We start from the raw sequence: 20,286 nt of genomic DNA, 5'->3' as shown, positions 1-20,286 counted from the left end.
CTCCAACCTGAGTGTGGCTTCATCTTTACAGTAGAGGAGGCCGTGGATAGACATGTCAGAATGGGAATGGGATGTGGAATTAAAATGCATGGCCACTGGGAGATCCTGCTTTCTCTGGCGGACAGAGCGTAGGTGCTCAGCAAAGCAATCTCCCAGTCTGCGTCGGGTCTCGCCAATATATAGAAGGCCACATCGGGAGCACCGGACGCAGTATATCACCCCAGCCGACTCACAGGTGAAGTGTCGCCTCACCTGGAAGGACTATTTGGGGCCCTGAATGGTGGTAAGGGAGGAAGTGTAAGGGCATGTGTAGCACTTGTTCTGCTTACACGGATAAGAAGCTCTACGCTTTTTGGATTCCAGACCTAATCAGTTCCCCTCTACCACCACTCTGCTCCGTCTAGCGGAATTAGTCCTTACTCTTAATAATTTCTCCTTTGGCTCCTCCCACTTCCTCCAAACTAAAGGTGTAGCTATGGGCACCCGTATGGGTCCTAGCTATGCCTGCCGTTTCGTTGGCTTTGTAGAACAATCTATGTTCCGTGCCTATTCTGGTATCTGCCCCTCACTTTTCCTTTGCTACATCGACGACTGCATTGGTGCTGCTTCCTGCACACATGCAGAGCTCGTTGACTTTATTAACTTTGCCTCCAACTTTCACCCTGCCCTCAAGTTTACCTGGTCCATTTCCGACACCTCCCTCCCCTTTCTAGATCTTTCTGTCTCTGTCTCTGGAGACAGCTTATCCACTGATGTCTACTATAAGCCTACTGACTCTCACAGCTATCTGGACTATTCCTCTTCTCACCCTGTCTCTTGCAAAAACGCCATCCCCTTCTCGCAATTCCTCCGTCTCCACCGCATCTGCTCTCAGGATGAGGCTTTTCATTCTAGGACGAGGGAGATGTCTTCCTTTTTTAAAGAAAGGGGCTTCCCTTCCTCCACTATCAACTCTGCTCTTAAATGCATCTCCCCCATTTCACGTACATCTGCTCTCACTCCATCCTCCCGCCACCCCACTAGGAATAGGGTTCCCCTGGTCCTCACCTACCACCCCACCAGCCTCCGGGTCCAACATATTATTCTCCGTAACTTCCGCCACCTCCAACGGGATCCCACCACTAAGCACATCTTTCCCTCCCCCTCTTCTCTCGGCATTCCGCAGGGATCACTCCCTACGCGACTCCCTTGTCCATTCGTCCCCCCCATCCCTCCCCACTGATCTCCCTCCTGGCACTTATCCGTGTAAGCGGAACAAGTGCTACACATGCCCTTACACTTCCTCCCTTACCACCATTCAGGGCCCCAAACAGTCCTTCCAGGTGAGGCAACACTTCACCTGTGAGTCGACTGGGGTGATATACTGCGTCCGGTGCTCCCGATGTGGCCTTCTATATATTGGCGAGACCCGACGCAGACTGGGAGACCGCTTTGCTGAGCACCTACGCTCTGTCTGCCAGAGAAAGCAGGATCTTCCAGTGGCCACACATTTTAATTCCACATCCCATTCCCATTCTGATATGTCTATCCACGGCCTCCTCTACTGTAAAGATGAAGCCACACTCAGGTTGGAGGAACAACACCTTATATTCCGTCTTGGTAGCCTCCAACCTGATGGCATGAACATTGACTTCTCTAACTTCCGCTAATGCCCCACCTCCCCCTCGTACCCCATCTGTTATTTATTTATATACACACATTCTTTTTCTCTCCTTCCTTTTTCTCCCTCTGTCCCTCTGACTATACCCCTTGCCCATCCTCTGGGTCCCCCCCCCTTGTCTTTCGCACTGGGCCTCCTGTCCCATGATCCTCTCATATCCCTTTTGCCAATCATCTGTCCAGCTCTTGGCTCCATCCCTCCCCCTCCTGTCTTCTCGTATCATTTTGGATCTCCCCCTCCCCCTCCCACTTTCAAATCTCTTACTCACTCTTCCTTCAGTTAGTCCTGACGAAGGGTCTCGGCCTGAAACGTCGACTGTACCTCTTCCTACAGATGCTGCCTGGCCTGCTGCGTTCACCAGCAACTTTTATGTGTGTTGCAAAAAAAAAACACTTCCTTTTGCGGAAAGTGCCCAAAGATACTTCACGTGAATGTTGACAGGGATCAATGCACAGAACACCATCATCCCCTCAGAGCTCCAAGTCCTCTGGATGTCAAAACATGACATTGAGCCACATAATGTACTGGTGCAGTTGACCAAGAGACTGACTAAATTACTCGGTGCCATGAAAAGTATTAGTGGAGCTAAGGACTGGGACTGAAATTGAGCACTCTGCTGTGTCACTTTGAAGGTATAGCTGCCGATGGAGGAGCAATTTAAAAACCCAAAGGTCAAAATTAAAGCGCTGATTTCTGTTTTTTGGGGCAAGAGGAGATCAAGGGAAGGAGGAGTTAGAAACCATAAGTTAATTTGAAATTAAGGAGTTTTAAAACTGGAAGCTAGAGTTTGTCAGTAAGCACAATGTAAAGTATCCTCCAGTTTATGAACAGAACAATTACTGATTTAATGATAGCTAAATTGAAACTGGGATGAGATTGGGCAGACCTATTGAGGTGAATTTAGTGGTTTTAAGGATGACTTGATTATGTGCTCTGAACATCATCTGGGGTCAATATTTTACCGAGGTTCAAAGACACTTCCCTCTAAGGTGTATGAGTGCACTCCGCACGGTAACTGAAATGCAGGGAAATGCTGTAATTACAGATTTTGATCAGTTTTGTACAGTTATACAGGGGGGCTACGGTAGCATGGCAGTTAGTGTGATGCTATTACAGCTCAGGGCATCAGAGTTCAATTACGATGCCACCTCAAAAGAGTTTGTCCGTTCTCCCTGTGGCCAAGTGACTTTCCTCCAGGTGCTCCAGTTTCCTCCCACAATCCAAAGGCCTACTGGTTAGTAGGTCAATTGCTCGTTATAAATTGTCCCTTGATTAAGCTAGGGTTAAATAAGTGGGTTGCTTGGCACCATGGCCTGTTCCACACTGTATCACCAAATAAATAAGTTGCAAGGAGCAGAAGAGGAATCAGTGCCTGTGTCTAGTTTGTGATGTCCAAAGAAGGCAGGTTCGTTGTTCGATTACTTTGGGATCGAGTAGTGAGGTGCTGAGACAACTGGATGACTTCACGTATACAGATGGAAACAGCACTGTGTTCCTGAAGATGTGGAGCATCGTGCAAATTAGGGGCGCCAAGGATGATAACTGTAGGTTCAGAACCAGGGAGAAAATAAGTAGCTGGTGATTTTGTTTATCCATAAATTGAACTAGATCCTGGCAAACAGTGGTGAGGCATTGGAAGAGGATGGTGTAGTCAACAAAGTTGAAGGCTGCAGATGCGTCAAGAAGGACAGTGACCTGAATTATCTTTACAATGCCATTCAGAGAAAAGTCAAGACTGAGGAGTAATTTGGTGAGATAGGAAAGGGAGAATGAAATAGAGCAGGGTCATGACAGGTGGTAGAAAAGTAAGGTGATGAAGCAGACCGAAATGGGCTGCTTCATGAAGTTCCTTTTTTTTTTGCTATTTATCTCCTCCTATTCTAAGTGAATCCTTTTTCAAATAAAAATCTGAAACTGGGGTATAAAAGCAGAAAATGTTGTCATTCAACGTCTAGAGAGTGAAATAGTGTTCACATTTTGAGTCCATAACTTGAAAACTGAGAAAACAGTTCTGTTTTAAGTTGAAGCAGGGAGAGAGTAGAGAGAGCCTGAAAGGTCCTGGTCTCCACCCTATCACAGATATGCCCTCTGTTTTCCCCTCTCCCCCGATCTGCAACTTAAAACCATACTGTTTCTGCTTTTTCCTAGTTCCTTTGACATGTTCTCTACAGATTTTTTGCCAGACCTGAAGTTACAGTTTATATTTTCCACACTTTGATTCCAATTCCAAAATAATGTAAAGGGAATGAATGGCCACTGTGCGCCACTTGCAAATCCTTGGGTGAAAACAATCAAATCACAGCATATACTGTGGTGTTCCGCAGGGGTTGGTGTTGGGGCTGCTTTTTACAATGTATATCGATGATTTAGATTATGAATTAAATGGTTTTGTGGCTGAGTGTGCAGATGACACCAAGATAGGTGGAGGAGCAGGAAGTGTTGAAGAAACGGAAAGGTTGCAGAGAGACTTGGTCAGTTTAGGAGAGTGGGGAAAGAAATGGCAGATGAGATACAATGTTGAGAAGTGTACAGTTGTACATTTTGGAAGAAGTAGTAATCGGGCAGATTATTATTTAGACGGGGAGAAAATTCAAAAATCAGAAGTGCAAAGGGACTTGGGGGTCCTCGTGCAGAATAGCCTAAAGGTTAACCAACAGGTTGGACTGGCAATAATGAAAGTGAATGCTATGTTGGCATTCATTTCAAGAGGAATAGTGAATAAGAGTAAGGAAGTGTTGATGAGGCTCTATGGGGCACTGGTGAGACCTCATTTGGAATACTGTGTACACTTTTGGGGCCCCTATCTTAGAAGGGATGTACTGATGTTGGAGAGAGTTCAGAGAAGATTTACGAGGATGATTCCTGGAATGCAGGGGCTAACATATGAGGAGCGTCTGTCGGCTCTTGGACTGTATGCATTAGAGTATAGAAGAATGAGAGGGGATCTCATAGAAACATTTCGAATGTTGAAAGGGTTGGACAGAGTAGATGTGGAGAGACTGTTTCCCTTGGTGGGTGAGTCCAGGATAAGAGGCCACAGTCTTAGAATTAAAGGATACCCATTTAAGACTGAGATGAGAAATTTTTTAGCCAGGGGGTCGTGGATTTATGGAATTCGTTGCCACATACAGCTGTGGAGGCCCAATCATTGAGGGTGTTTAAGGAGGAGATTGATAAGTATCTAATTAGAGTATCAAGGGATATGGCGAAAAAGCTGGAAATTGGAACTAGATGGGAGAATAGTTTAGCTCATGGTGGAGTAGACTCGATGGGCCAAATGGCCTACTTCTCCTTTGTCTTGTGATATGCTGTGTCTTGTGTCACCATCGAAACCAGTTTTAGTTTTGTTAGCTGTCGAGAAAATGAACCAAATTAAATGGGGGGGAGGGGTTGTAAGTGGCATATTTTGGCAAATGTTCTATTTATGAAAAATATTATCCACTAGGAATTATGAAAGAAAAGTTACAATATTGTGAGTGAAAATAGTCACAAAGTACAGTGTGATAAACACAAAATGCTTTATAGTGATTAACAGAATTCTGACTCCTATCTCAAGGTAGGTGGGATACAAAGTAGAAACTAAGTAGCATGCCAAGGACATAAGCTCGAAATTAGATTTGTGTTGTATCACAACTGTAGGAGGGTTTACACAAATAACTGCTCAGCAGTTTAAAAAAATTAATTGAGTTTAATTAAACTAATTTTTCAAATGAGTTTTTTTTTAAAGGTTACAGAGTCGAGCATGGTAAACTAGTTGAGAAAGTCAAGAACTGGAATGGTAGAATTGATGGAGCATACCAAAAGGATACCATTTGGCTCATTATTATTTAAATGGTGAAAGATTGCAGCATGCTGTTGTGCAGAGGGACTTAGGAGTGCTTGTTCATGAATCGCAATAAGTTGGCTTGCAGGTACAACAGGTTATTAAGAAAGCAAATGAAATGTTGGCCTTCTTTGCTAGAGGGATTGAATTCAAGAGCAGGGAGGTCGTGATGCAACTGTACAGGGTACTGGTGTGGCCGCACCTGGAGTACTGTGCGCAGTTCTGGTCTCCACACTTGAAGGATAAACTGGCTTTGGAGGCAGTGCAGAGGAGGTTCACCAGGTTGACTACAGAGATGAAGGGGTTAACCTTTGAGGAGAGATTGAGGAGAGGACTATTCTCTCTGGAGTTCAGAAGAATGAGAGGGGATCTTACAGAAACATTCAAAAATTTGAAAGGGATGGATAAGATAGAAGTAGGAAAGTTGTTTCCATTGGTAGGTAAGACTAGAACTAAGGGACATTGCCTCAAGATTCAGGGAAGAAGATTTCGGACGGAGATGAGGAGAAACTGTTTTTCCCAGAGATTGGTGAATCTGTGGAATTCTCTGCCCAGGGAAGCAGTTGAGGCTTCTTCACTAAATATATTTAAGATACAGTTAGATAGATTTTTACATAGTGAGGGAATTAAGGGTTATGGGGAAAAGGCAGGTAGATGGAGCTGAGTTTACGGATGGATCAGTCATGATCTTATTGAATGGCGGGGCAAGCTCGATGGGCCGGATGACCTACTCGTCCTTATTCTTATGTTCATCAGTTCTGTGCCAGCAGTGAGAACAATTCCATTGTCCCCATTTGCTGACTTTATCTCTGAAGCTCTGCAGATTATTAGTTGTCTATAATTTAGCTGTCCACTTTGTTTTGCTGGACATTGATTTGATTACTGTTATAACCAGTGAATTCTAAATTGCGATATTAATGATAAAAATGTTTTTCCTCGCGTCCCTGTTGTACCTTTAGCTCCATGTTTTAAAACCTTTCCTTTGGTGCTACTGGAAACTGTTTCCCTCTATTGACATTATCTGTACCAATCAAGATTTTGTACACATACATCGAGTTTTCTCTTGCCCTCTGTGCCCTCAGGAAAATCAAGACCACCACCTCCAAACTAAATCTTTATCCCCTGGTATTATTCTGGGGAAATATTTTCTGCCTCCTTGGTTGAAACTTGGCATCTTTGTTGTATCCAACTAATTTTCAGGAGTTCAGCATGCTAAGGACGTTGTTTTATTTTTATGTGCTTAAATGATGGGTTCCAAATTAACTCTTTGATTTTTATCTGCAGTTGAATATTTGGATAATAAGCTAAAGCTGCCTGGTGTCAGAATATTTTATGGATATGAGATCAAAAATCGTAAGTATTTCTTTGGTACTTTTGTACTTCGATTTTCAGTGAAATAAAACAGTTTGCAATCATTGTCAGAGGTCCTGGGAGTAGAACTGAGTTGTTTTCCCCTAAATGGTATTGGCAGAATTAACAATAAGTACTCCTGCTTAAGTACTGTTTGGGAGGGGGAGCCGGCCTACCTGGGGAAGCAACAGTGGCCGCACCTCTGGCACAGAGTCTGGCCCTGTGGCTCAGAAGGGTAGGGAAAGAAAGAGAATGGCAGCAGTGATAGGGGGCTCTATAGTTAGGGGGTCAGACAGGCGATTCTGTAGACGCAGGAAAGAAGCACAGATAGTAGTTTGCCTCCCAGGTGCCAGGGTCCAGGATGTTTTTGATTATGTCCATGATATCCTGAAGTGGGAAAGTGAACTGCCTAGATCATGGTACATACTGGTACCAACGACATAGGCAGGAAAAGGGAGGAGGTCCTGAAAACAGACTACAGGCAGTTAGGAAGGAAGTTGAGAAGCGAGACCACAAAGGTAGTAATCTCAGGATTACTGCCTGTGCCACGTGACAGTAAATATAGGAATAGAGTGAGGTGTAGGATAAATGTGTGGCTGAGAGATTGGAGCAGGGGGCAGGGATTCAGATTTCTGGATCATTGGGACCTCTTTTGGGGCAGGTGTGACCTGTACAAAAAGGACGTTGCACTTGAATCCTGGGGGACCAATATCCTGGCAGGGAGATTTGCAAAGGCTACTGGGGCGAGTTTAAACTAGAATTGCTGGGGGGGGGGTGGGAACCAAACTGAAGAGACGGAGGAAGAGGCGGTTGGCTCACAAATAGAGAAAACTTGGAGACAGTGTGAGAGGGAGGATAGGCAAGTGATAGAAAAGGGATGCGCTCAGACCGATGGTTCGAAATGTGTCTATTTAAATGCAAGGAGTATTATGAACAAATCGGATGAGCTTAGAGCATGGATCAGCACTTGGAGCTATGATGTGGCCATTACAGAGACTTGAATGGCTCAGGGGCAGGAATGGTTACTTCGAGTGCCAGGCTTTACAGGTGTACCCCGCTTTTCGAACGTTCGCTTTATGACATCTCACTGTTAGAAAAGACCTACATTAGTTACCTATTTTCACCGTTACGAAAAAAAGCAGCGCGCGATAAAAGGCAGCGCGTGCCCCAAGCAGCCAAGCTCCTGCCCCGGAACGGCATTCTAGCCGGCATTGCTTAAACACGTGCCTGTGAGCAGCCGTTAGCAAAATGAGTTCTAAGGTATCGGAAAAGCCTAAAAGAGCTCGTAAGGATGTTACACTTAGCGTAAAACTAGACATAATTAAGCGTTTCGTTCGTGGTGAATGAAGTAAGGACAAAGTGAGTTTGGCTTGTGGAAGTTGATGAAGATGATGTTGAAGAGGTTTTGGCATCCCATGACCAAGAACTGATAGATGAAGAGCTGATGCAATTGGAAGAGGAAAGGATAACAATCGAAACCAAATGCAGTAGCGAACGGACCGAAAGTGAAGTCGTCCAGGAATTGAACGTGAAGCAACTGCATGAGATTTTCGCTGCAATTGACAACAATGATTGCAGAAAATTACAACTTTAATTTTGAAGGGGTACGTAGCTTTAGGGCATATTTGCAGGATGGTTTGAGTGCTTACAAAGAACTGTGTGATAGGAAAATGCACGAGGCTAAGCAGTCAAGCATGCTGTCGTTTTTCAAGCCTTCCACATGAGCCACAGCAGACGATGAACCTCAACCTTTGACATAGAGGCAGGCAGGCATAGGAGAGGATGACCTGCCTGCCCTGATGGAAACAAACGATGACGAGATGACACCCCAGTGTCCCACCACCCCAACCCACGGGCCACGGATCAATACATTGCCGCAGAGATTGCAGCGGTAGCAGGAACGCATCCAGCACATCTTTAAGCGAAAAGCGGAAATAAACAAGCTAATTAATTAGGTGCAGCCTGGCATGTAAACGTCGGCCCAGATCAGAGGTGATTGCCAATTGCGTCACCTCTGATCTGGGCCGACATTTACGTGCCGGGCGGCACCTAATTAATTAGCTTGTTTATTTCGGCTTTTTTCTTAAAGATGTGCTGGATGCGTCCCGGCTACCGCTGCATTCTCCACGGATCGGTATCGGTTCATTGCCCGGAAGTTGGGGACCACTCCACCACCCCAGTCTCCAACAACTCAGCCTAACACACCATCATCAGTGTGCTTGGCACTGACTTTTCGATTGCAGTAAGTGATACCTCACTGTACATTATTTCTACTTTATATAGGCTGTGTATTTTTATGTGTTAGTTGTATGATTTGGCAGATTCATAGCTTAAAGGTTACTGGACAGAGTGTTTCTGCCGAGAGCGCTTGCACAAGATTTTCGCTACAGAGAACAGTGTGGCAATGATTGTAGAAAAGTATTTCTACTTTATATAGGCTGTGTATTTATTATATCATTCCTGCTTTTACTATATGTTACTGTTATTTTAGGTTTTGTGTTATTTGGCATGATTTGGTAGGTTATTTTTTTGGGTCTGCGAACGCTCACAAATTTTTCCCATATAAATAAATGGTAATTGCTTCTTCACTTTACGACATTCCGGCTTACGAACCGTTTCATAGGAACGCTCTACCTTCGGGTCGTGGGGAAAACCTGTAGCTGTTTCGGAAAGGACATGATACTGTTAATCAGAGAAAGTGTCACGGCTGCAGAAAAGGAGGAAGACATGGAGGGATTATGTACGGAGTCTCTATGGGTGGAAGTTAGGAACAGGAAGGGGTCAATAACACTACTGGGTGTTTTTTATAGACCACCCAACAGTAACAGGGACATCAAGGAGCAGATAGGGACTCAGATTCTGGAAAGATATAATAATAACAACAGGGTTGTCGTGGTGGGAGATTTTCATTTCCCAAAGATTGATTGGCATCTCCCTAGAGCAAGGGGTTTAGATGGGGTGGAGTTTGTTATGTGTGTTCAAGAAGGTTTCTTCACACAATATGTAGATAAGCCTACATGAGGAGAGGCTGTACTTGATCTGGTATTGGGAAATGAACCTAGTCAGGTGTCAGTTCTCTCGGTGGGAGAGCATTTTGGAGATAGTGATCACAATTCTATCTCCTTTACCATAGCATTGGAGAGAGATAGGAACAGACAAGTCAGGAAAGCATTTTTTTTAGATTATGAAGACACATAGTCCTCTTCTATTGTCATTCAGAGAAGAACCTGGTCAGGTGTCAGGGAGAGCAATTTGGAGATGGTGATCACAATTCTATCTCCTTTACCATATCTTTGGAGAGGGATAGGAACGGACAAGTTAGGAAAGTTTTTAATTGGAATAGGGGGAAATATGAGGCTATCAGGTAGGAAATTGGAAGCATAAATTGGGAACAGATGTTCTCGGAAACGTACAGAAGAAATGTGGCAAATATTCAGGGGATATTTGCTTGGGGTTCTGCGTAGATACGTTTCAATGAGACGGAAAGGATGTTAGGGTTCAGGAACCGTCGTGTACAAAGTCTTGTAGATCTAGTCAAATAGAAAAGAAGAGTTTACAAAAGGCTCAAAAAAACTAGGTAGTGATAGAGATCTAGAAGATTATAAGGCCAGCAGGAAGGTACCAAAGAAAGAAATTGGGAGAGCCAAAAGGGACCATGAGAAGGCCTTGGCTGACAGGATTGATGAAAACCCCAAGGCATTCTACAAGTATGTGAAGAACAAGAGGATAAGACATGAGAGAATAGGACCAATCAAGTGTAACAATGGGAAAGTGTGTATGGAACTGGAGGAGATCGCAGAGGTACTTAATGAGTACTTTACTTCAGTATTCACTATGGAAAAGGACCTTAGCAATTGTAGAGATGACTTGCAATGGACTGAAAAGCTTGAGCATAGATATTAAGAAAGAGGATTTTCAGGTGCTTTTGGAATACATCAAGTTGGATAAGTCACTGGGACCGGAGGAGATGTACCCCAGTATACTGTGGGAGGCAAAGGAGGAGATTGCTGAGCCTCTGGCAATGATCTTTGCATCATCAATGGGGGCGGGAGAGGTTCCAGAGGATTGGAGGGTTGCAGATGTTATTCCCTTATTCAAGAAAGGGAGTAGAGATAGCCCAGGAAATTATAGAACAGCGAGTCTTATTTCAGTGGTTGATAAGTTGATGGAGAAGATCCTGAGAGGCAGGATTTATGAACATTTGGAGAGGCATAATATGATTAGGAATAGTCAGCATGGCTTTGTCAAGGGCAGGTCATGCCTTACGAGCCTGATTGAATTTTTTGAGGATGTGACTATAACACATTGATGAAGGTAGAGCAGTAGATGTAGTGTATATGGATTGCAGCAAGGCATTTGATAAGGTACCCCATGCAAGGCTTATTGAGAAAGTAAGGAGGCATGGGATCCAAGGGGACATTGCTTTGTGGATCCAGAACTGGCTTGCCCACAGAAGGCAAAGAGTGGTTGTAGACAGGTCGTATTCTGTATGGAGGCCAGTGACCAGTGGTGTGCCTCAGGGATCTGTTCTGGGACCCTTACTCTTCGTGATTTTTATAAATGACCTGGATGAGGAAGTGGAGGGATGGGTTAGTAAATCTGCTGATGACACAAAGGTTGGGGGTGTTGTGGATAGTGTGGAGGGCTGTCAGAGGTTACAGTGGGACATTGATAGGATGCAAAACTGGGCTGAGAAGTGGCAGATGAGGTTCAACCCAGATAAGTGTGAGGTGGTTCATTTTGGATGGTCAAATATAATGGCAGAATATAGTATTAATGGTAAGACTCTTGGAGGACAGAGATGACCTGATAGAGGTGTATAAGATGATGAGAGGCATTGATTGTGTGGATAGTCAGAGGTTTTTTTCCCAGGTCTGAAATGGCTAACATGAGAAGACACAGTTTAAGGTGCTTGAAAGTAGGTACAGAGGAGATGTCAGGAGTAAGTTTTTTTATACAGAGAGTGGTGAGTGCATGGAATGGGCTACTGGCAACGGTAGTGGAGGCAGATACAATAGGGTCTTTAAAGAGACTCCTGGACAAGTGCATGGAGTTTAGAAAAATCAAGGGCTATGGGTAACCCTGGGTAATTTCTAAGGTAAGGACATGTTCGGCACAGCTTTGTGAGCCGAAGGACCTGTATTGTGCTGTAGGTTTTCTGTTTCTAAATGGTATTGGCATAATTGAGGGTTTGAGATTTTGAGCTGTCCCCAGATCTTCACAACTATGCATTCAAACCCAAGGGGACATAACTATATGTATAAGGTTAAATTGAGTTTGTAATTTAATATCCTTGAGCTTGGATCAAATCAGAATGAAGCTTTATAACTAAATATCTTAATTTCCATGATCCATAGTACTTTTGGTCCTTGTTAGCTGTTGGTTTGTTGTTCATGAATTCACATACTGGTATGGTTGCTCCCAGGCCCATCTCAGATATTTTTGAACTGATATGGAGAAAAATCATTATCAGTATAAAAACCATTGATCAGTTTCCACATCATACACCATTTGGTCGAGTGATTCCTGCTTGGGCTATTTCACTATCACCTGTTTTGTCCATATAACTGTGCCACCTGATTTCAATATCTGTAACAGCTAGCATGTGTTCTTTGTGTATTATTATCCACGTAATTATGCCCTTACCTCTTGCAGATAATGAGAACAATGTTTGTTTTTGTTTTTCTTTTGCTAAATTAAAACCTGAAAATCTTTGTTTTATTATATTAACAAATTACGTTCCCAGTAATGATTAAATGCATTAGTTAAACGCTGAAAATGGCCCTGTGAGGTATTGAAGGCTGTTGCCATTGTGGAGCTGGCAAGCGCCGCGTTCTCTTGCAATCCCCCCATCCCCAATCTCAACCCCAAAAACTATGGCAGAGTTCTGAATGTCTTGGAGAGGATATTATGGGTCAAAGCATGTGTGGGCGAGCTTGGAGTGGAAGTTTGATTGAATTTTAATATTAGCCTGAATAAACCGCAACTCTTCATCACTGGTCTGAGGCCTCCATAGCCAAGTTGTCTGTGTATGTCTTAGTATGTAGGATGGTGAGCAATGAAAGCATCTTGTAAGTACAGAAGGTGTGATGCATAGAATTCAGTAATATTATGGTTTCTTTTTAAGCTCACAAGGTGACAGACTCTAATGGGAAAAATATAAATCAGTTTATTGAGAGCTAGCTTTCATATTAAGTTTTAATGCCAATGAGAGTAGGGATTAATACCATCATGGTTTTTGGAAGAGAATGTAGAAGACTGATCAGAAAATACAGCTTTCAAAATGGCTGTATGTTCTCAAATTGTTTTTTAATCCTTCCCTTTCAAGAGACTTATTGCTGCTTGGGATTTACTGTGCACCAGTTTTCAGAGAACAGGCTCGGGGCTTTGATCATTCTTTGGGGATAAAAATTTTGAATATGTACTGTCTTTTGAGTGGTTTGCCATAAACTGCAAAGATGGACTTTGGAGCAACGTGTCTGTTGTGTACATGAGCCTAGTCTGACTTTCCAGTTCTTTTATTTACCATCAAGAATGGAGGATCTCAGTTTTTAATTAAAGTGGATTTAATAATTATAACTTCTGTCATTAAAATCAGATTCTACTTGTACATGTTATCTGTTTCAGTGGAGATCCTTGATGCCTTGTCGACTGCATCTGAAATTAAGCGAACAAATGATAACAAGTAAGTAAAAGTTTACTTATCAGTGCACAATTTTGCCTGAAAAATTAATTCCCTATTTCACATTACATTTTATAGATCATTACCATAGATATTCACCTGTCAAATACAGTCCACTGCAATATATTCTGAGTTTCATTGCACAACTGGGATACTTACTAGTTTCTGACAGAGGGAGATGTTTCTGGTCATTAGTAGTACATTTATAGATTTAATCATCCTTGACTCGCCCTATACATGTTTTACCAGTCTCCAAGTTTACTGATATAATGTAGCACATAGAAATGTTTCCATTTCCCTTATTTGGAGGTGTTTTGTGCTGATGGCTCTTGCTCACTATGAAGTGGATTGAGACTGGTTTAAATTTTCTTCCCTACCTGTGGATTTAATTCAAGTTTCAGTTAGGTTAGAATTCTGGGTACAGTTATGAGACTGGTTAATTTAACCTTCAGGTTGTGACCCAGAAGGTCCGTGAAAAGGGAATAAATCTAGAAGTTTCTGCCAGTAGATATTTAAAAGCTTTCTTTTATTATTTGTTTCCCTGAAGTAAAATTGTAATGGAGTATTTTAATTTTTGCATAGACTGGAAGACAACTTGTATTGTAAATCCAATTAATTTCTAGGCTGTATTTAGGGCAGCTGTCTAAAGAGAACAAGCTTTTTTGAACTGATAAAACCACACTAGACTTGGTAATGAGTAACAAGCCAAAATGAATTAATGTGGGGGTGAGCAATAATCTTGCAGTCAATGAACCCACCATGAAAGAGCTCGAGAAGGATGAAGCATACTGTGCGTAAGTCCAGGTTTTGACATAATTTGAAACGTTAAACTAGGTTGAGCGATTGGCCAGTGACCCGACAGAGAAAACACAGGCAAGTTCACAAAGAGCTACTTTAGATCAGTGCTTGCTTCTAAAGAGCAGAAGTTTCAATTGTAAGGTCACTTACAAAACAAAAATGGTTACAGTATAAACAATAAAGTTATTGCTTTCCATACTTAAGATTGAGGAAACATTGAAAGCATCAGAAGTCCCCAAAAATCCACAAAAAAAGAGAAAATGTGGAAGAACTGAGTCAAGTTAAATGTAAGCATCATTGTAAATGTGTCACGATTAAAAGGCCGGATGAGGGCAATAGGGGCCTGTTTTAAAGGCAAAATCAAGAAGTACTTTGAATCTATAATAGAAAAACAAAGTTTAAACTACAATAATGTGCTACCTGACTATTCAAAGCCTGATGGTTCAGCATCTGGTCGTCTTTAAATTCACTAACACCTAAATACCTGAATTCCCTTTTAGGCTGACCATTTTAAGTAGAAAATCAATAATCTATTAAGTACTAGAATAAAATGTGTTTTGGAGTATTAAAACATAGAACATTACAACACAGAATGTTCTTTAGTCATGGTGTTGTGCCATACTTTTGATCTATTCTAATGTCAATGTAACTCTTCCCTCCCACATAGCCCTCCATTTGTCTACTGTTCTATCTAAGAGTCTCCTAAATGTCCTTAATGTATCTCCCTCTACCACCACTCCTGGTAGTGTGTTCCATGCACCCACAACTTTCTGTGTTTAAAAGCAAATAGCTCCCTGCCCATATTTCCAATCACCTTAAAATTCTGGCCCCTCATATTAGCACTTTCCACCCTGGGAGCAAGTCTCTGGCTGTCCACTGATCTACATCTCTTTGTAATCTTGTACACCTCTATCAACTTACCTCACATCCTCCTTTGCTGCAAAGAGAAAAGCCCTAGCTCACTCAAGCTATTCTCATAAGACATGAACTTCAATCTGGATGGCTTCCTGGTAGATCTCCTCTACACCCTCTCTAAATCTTCCACATCCTTCCTAAAATGAAGCAACCAGAAATGAACACAATATTCCAAGTGTGGTCTAACCTTGGTTTTATAGAGCTGCCACATTACCTCGTGGCCCTTGAACTCATGAAGATAAACACACCATACGGCATCTTAACCACCTTATCAACTTCCGTGGCAACTTTGAAAAATCTGTGGATGTGGAGCCCAAGATGCCTCTGTTCCTCCATACTGCTAATCCATCTTGTCACTAACTCTGTATTCTGCCTTTAGCTTCGACCTTCCAAAGTGAATCTTTCATGCTGTGAAGTGAAGTAATTTATGTTGGATATATCATCTGTTAGAACAGAAAATTTGCTGGTTGGGCAAGTCATGAACAGGGTAGGATGGGAGGAATATCAAATAACTGACAAGCCTATTCTATTTGATAGGTGCTAGCCTAGTGAAGTTACATCAGACAGTTGAGTCATCTCACAACAAATGGTCCAGATCTAGGGTTTGCAGTCTACTTTGGTTTCGAGTGGCAATGGTCACCATCACAGAAGGCATTCTCCTGTTAATTCCATTACTTCCACAGGATATCAATAAATGGTTAAGAGGGGTATCGCTAAAGTAAAGGGACAAGACATTATCACAGCTATAGTGTTGTGACACACTCCAGTTCTGTCGGCTGCGTAAGTCTAGAGAAGACAATCTTCAGCCCCAAGCGTGGAAGATTAAAGCGCAAGCCCACCCCAAAGCCCCCTGCATGATTCGTTACCCTGTTGCAAATCAGTACCATGAAATAACAGACAGGACACCGCATACAATTAAACAATTTAACTTTATAATTCTTAATTCAACTGAAGGGTTAGTAATGAAAAAGCCAAATAAGAAAAGGGCCCATTTTAATGAAACAGTCTAATGTGCACACAGTTTCCCCCTTCATCGATCCTCCTTCGATCTCCCAGGGCTTTGTCTAATGATGGCCCCATTCCAGGTCCACTCTCTGGCATCATCTTCCTTCATCTCTCGCTGAACAAAAGACCCAACTCACACCGTTGTCAGGCACACAACACGAAAACGCACTCCCTTCATTGGACGACTCACATTCCAAAGCACCTGTTATCTCTAACCACAAACACGGCTTCTACAGAAAGACCATTGCGTTAGCAGTGAAACCTTTCCCAGCGTGTTGCAGCTGAAGACCTGGAACCAGCTATGCTTGCTGCCAAGCTATTCCAGTACAATTGCACATTTGCAATATGAATGCTTACTTGGGTATATTACATTGACAAAGAGAGTAGGTCAAATCCAGTCTGGCTAATTACCACCCAATCAGTCCAACCTCAATAATCAGAGGGGTAATGGAAACTGTCATTGGCAACACTAATAAGCAACAATTATTCAATAGTTTACCACTGACGTCCAGTTTGGTTTCCATCAGGACCACTTGGCTATGGACCTTATCACAGCTTTGGTCGAAATGTGGGTCATAACTGAATTCTAGAAGTGAATGTGGTATCGATGCAGAATCTGATCAAGTGTAGCATTAATATGCTCCGGTAAAACCTATGCCAGTATGCATCAAAGAGAAAAGGCTTACGGTTTGAGTAATGTCTCGCATAAAATAAGATTGTTGTCAGAGGTCAATAATCCCAGACCCAGAATTGCAGGAGTTCTCAGAGTGTTGTTGAGCCAGCCAAATTCAGCTGCTTCATCTGTGATCTTTTGTCATGAGACTAAAATGAGGATGTTCACTCATAAATGTATCAATGCATATTGTACAGGTCTATGCACAATTCTTCAACTGGAGCATCAACAACACCAAGACAGTATTCAGGCATGGACAAAAAGATGAAAAGTAACTTCTAGACTACAAAAGTCTCTAACTAGAAGGACTCTAGTAATGGTAGTAACATAACTGTCAAGATTCTGGGGCTTGTTGTTGACCAGAGATTCAAGTGGACCAGCCATTAACTACAAGAACAGTTCAGAGATTGGTGACGACTGCCCGACATCCCTGGCCTTACCACCATCTGCAAGGCACATATCAGGAGAATAACAGAGTGCAGCATCAGAGTACCACATCAGCCACATTGAACATTCATTTCCTCCATCACTGGCACTCAGTGGCTGCTCTGTGTATCATCTACAAGCTGCTTTATAATCACTGACATGTGTTGTGAAATTTGTTGTTTTGTGGCAGCAAAACAGTGCAATATATACAAACTCTATTTCCAGAAAAGTTGGGATATTTTCCAAAATGCAATAAAAACAAAAATCTGTGATATGTTAATTCACGTGAACCTTTATTTAAGTGACAAAAGTACAAAGAAAAGATTTTCAATAGTTTTACTGACCAACTTAATTGTATTTTGTAAATATACACAAATTTAGAATTTGATGGCTGCAACACACAACAAAAGTTGGGACAGAGTTAAAATAGGATTGAAAAGTGCACAGAATATTCAAGTATCAGTTCAAAAGGAATATTTCTCAATGCAAGATTGCAGAGAATTTAGGTCTTTCAACATCTACAGTACATAATATTGTGAAAAGATTCAGAGAATTCAGAGACATCTGAGTGCGTAAAGGGCAAGGTCGGAAACCACTGTTGAATGCGCGTGATCTTCGAGCCCTCAGGCGGCACTGCCTAAGAAACCTTCATGCTACTGTGACACTTATAGCCACCTGGGCTCGGGAGTACTTCGGAAAACCATTGTCACTCAACACAGTCCATCGCTGCATCCAGAAATGCAACTTGAAACTGTATTACGCAAGGAGGAAGCCATACATCAACTCTATGCAGAAACGCCGGCAAGTTCTCTGGGCCCGAGCTCACCTCAGATGGACCGAAAGACTGGAACCGTGTGCTGTGGTCAGATGAGTCCACATTTCAGCTAGTTTTCGGAAAAAACGGGCGTCGAGTTCTCTGTGTCAAAGATGAAAATGACCATCCAGATTGTTATCGGCAAAAGGTGCAAAAGCCAGCATCTGTGATGGTATGGGGGTGCATCAGTGCCCACAGCATGGGTGAGTTGCATGTATGTGAAGGTACCATTGGCTCTGAGGCGTATATTAGGATTTTAGAGAGACATATGTTGCCATTAAGGTGACATCTGTTCCTGGGACGTCCATGCTTATTTCAGCAGGACGATGCCAGACCACATTCTGCACGGGCTACAACAGCGTGGCTTTGTAGACACAGAGTGCGTGTGCTTGTCTGGCCTGCGGCCAGTCCAGATCTATCTACTATTGAAAATGTATGGTGCATCATGAAGAGGGGAATCAGACAATGGAGACCACAGACTGTTGAGCAGCTGAAGTCTTGTATCAAGCAAGAATGGACAAAATTACCAATTGCAAATCTACTAGAATTAGTATCCTCAGTTCCAAAATGATTAAAATGTGTTATTAAAAGGAAAGGTGATGTAACAATGGTAAACATGCCTCTGTCCCAACTTTTGTTGAGTGTGTTGCAGCCATCAAATTCTAAATTTGTGTACGTTTACAAAATACAATTAAGTTGGTCAGTAAAACTATTGAAAATCTTTTCTTTGTACTTTTGTCAGTTAAATAAAGGTTCATGTGAATTAACATATCACAGATTTTTTTATTGCATTTTGGAAAATATCCCAACTTTTCTAGAAATGGGTTTTGTAAGTAATATCAGTTAAAATTTAAAATAATTCAAAAGTGGAATTGTGAGGCAGTGTTCATAGATTCATGGACAGTTTGAAATCTGATGGCAGAGGGGAAAAACATTGAGTATGGGCCTTCAGACTCCTATACCTCCTACCTGAGAGAAGAATGTATGTAAATGATGGGGGTCCTTATTGATGGGTGGTACCTTCTTGAGAAACCGACTTTGATATCTGTGTCCCCAGTGATGGTGCACGTGATGGAATTGTCTGAATCTACAACCCTCTGAAGCCTGTTTTGATTCTGTGCATTGAAACCTCCATATCAGACTGTGATTCAGTCAGTGTTCTCCACAGTACATAGAACATCAAACACTATAGCAGAGTATAGGCCCTTCAACCCACAATGTTGTGCTGACCTTTCAATTTGCTCTTAAGATCAATTTAATGCTTCCCTCCAACGTAGCCCTCCATTTTTCATACATATGCTTATCTAAGAGTTTCCCAAATGGACATCGAAATTTGCCATTCTGATGGGGTGCACATATTTTGAGAACAATGGTATAATTTCATGAACGAATTTTTCATTTCACAGGGATTAAGTTCCACCATTTAATTATCTCATGTATTATTTTTGCCCCAGGAAACTAATTGTTGCTATTGGCGAAGTGCTAAACTATGGGCCTAGGAATTAATCCAGTAGTAGTAAAAGAATGCTAAAGCTCTGCTAGTTGACCTGTGCCAGTTTTGGTTTGGCTATATATTTTATCTTGGTTCTCATGCAAATACCTGCAAGTTTCATGTGTGTAAAGATTTTTATCGGTAATGCCCTGTACTACACGTGTAGATTTCTACTGCTATGCTTTATTTTATTTTAGCAGTTTCTGTAAAAGCAGTGTGTTCTGGAGATAAGAAGCCTTGTTGTCCAATTTAGGAATATTGTGTGCCAATCAGGATTCTGAAATGTAGAGAAGGTTCTCGCAAGCTGGGTGGGAAGAGATTTCTGGAGGACAATAGTCTGGTTTGGGATCCTTTTGGCAGGATCGCTCCAAGGAGGAAAAGCCCATATGCCTGAGAGAGCCAGTTCATTTGAGATGGTCTTCAAGGGAAATTTGGACTGTGGTGGGTGCTTTCATGCAGACGGTGGGTCCAATGTGTGAGTGAAGTGATACCCCTGACTATTCCAGAAATGAGCTCCAACGTTTATATGTTTAGATGTAATGGGCCCCTTTTATTTTTTTTCTGTAAATGTAAATTTGGTAAATATGCTTTCTTTTATGTTTTTATGCTGGCGTAAGATCTGTCATTTCTGGGCTACCAATATCTGTG

The 20,286-nt window shown here is 42.3% G+C and overlaps 1 protein-coding gene across 1 annotated transcript in view; it reads left to right on the top strand.

Annotated features, from left to right (window-relative positions):
• exd1 (exonuclease 3'-5' domain containing 1) overlaps window positions 1-20,286 on the top strand; it is a 75,602-nt gene that overhangs the window by 907 nt on the left and 54,409 nt on the right. The window contains exons 2-3 of the mRNA XM_063031335.1: window positions 6,768-6,836; window positions 13,461-13,518. Coding sequence (XP_062887405.1) covers window positions 6,768-6,836; window positions 13,461-13,518 — 127 coding nt within the window. The remainder of the gene's footprint in view (window positions 1-6,767; window positions 6,837-13,460; window positions 13,519-20,286) is intronic.

The sequence above is a fragment of the Mobula hypostoma genome, chromosome 1 (assembly GCF_963921235.1).
Source record: "Mobula hypostoma chromosome 1, sMobHyp1.1, whole genome shotgun sequence".
Taxonomy (NCBI): domain Eukaryota; kingdom Metazoa; phylum Chordata; class Chondrichthyes; order Myliobatiformes; family Myliobatidae; genus Mobula; species Mobula hypostoma.
This window is presented reverse-complemented; position numbering and strand designations above follow the sequence as displayed.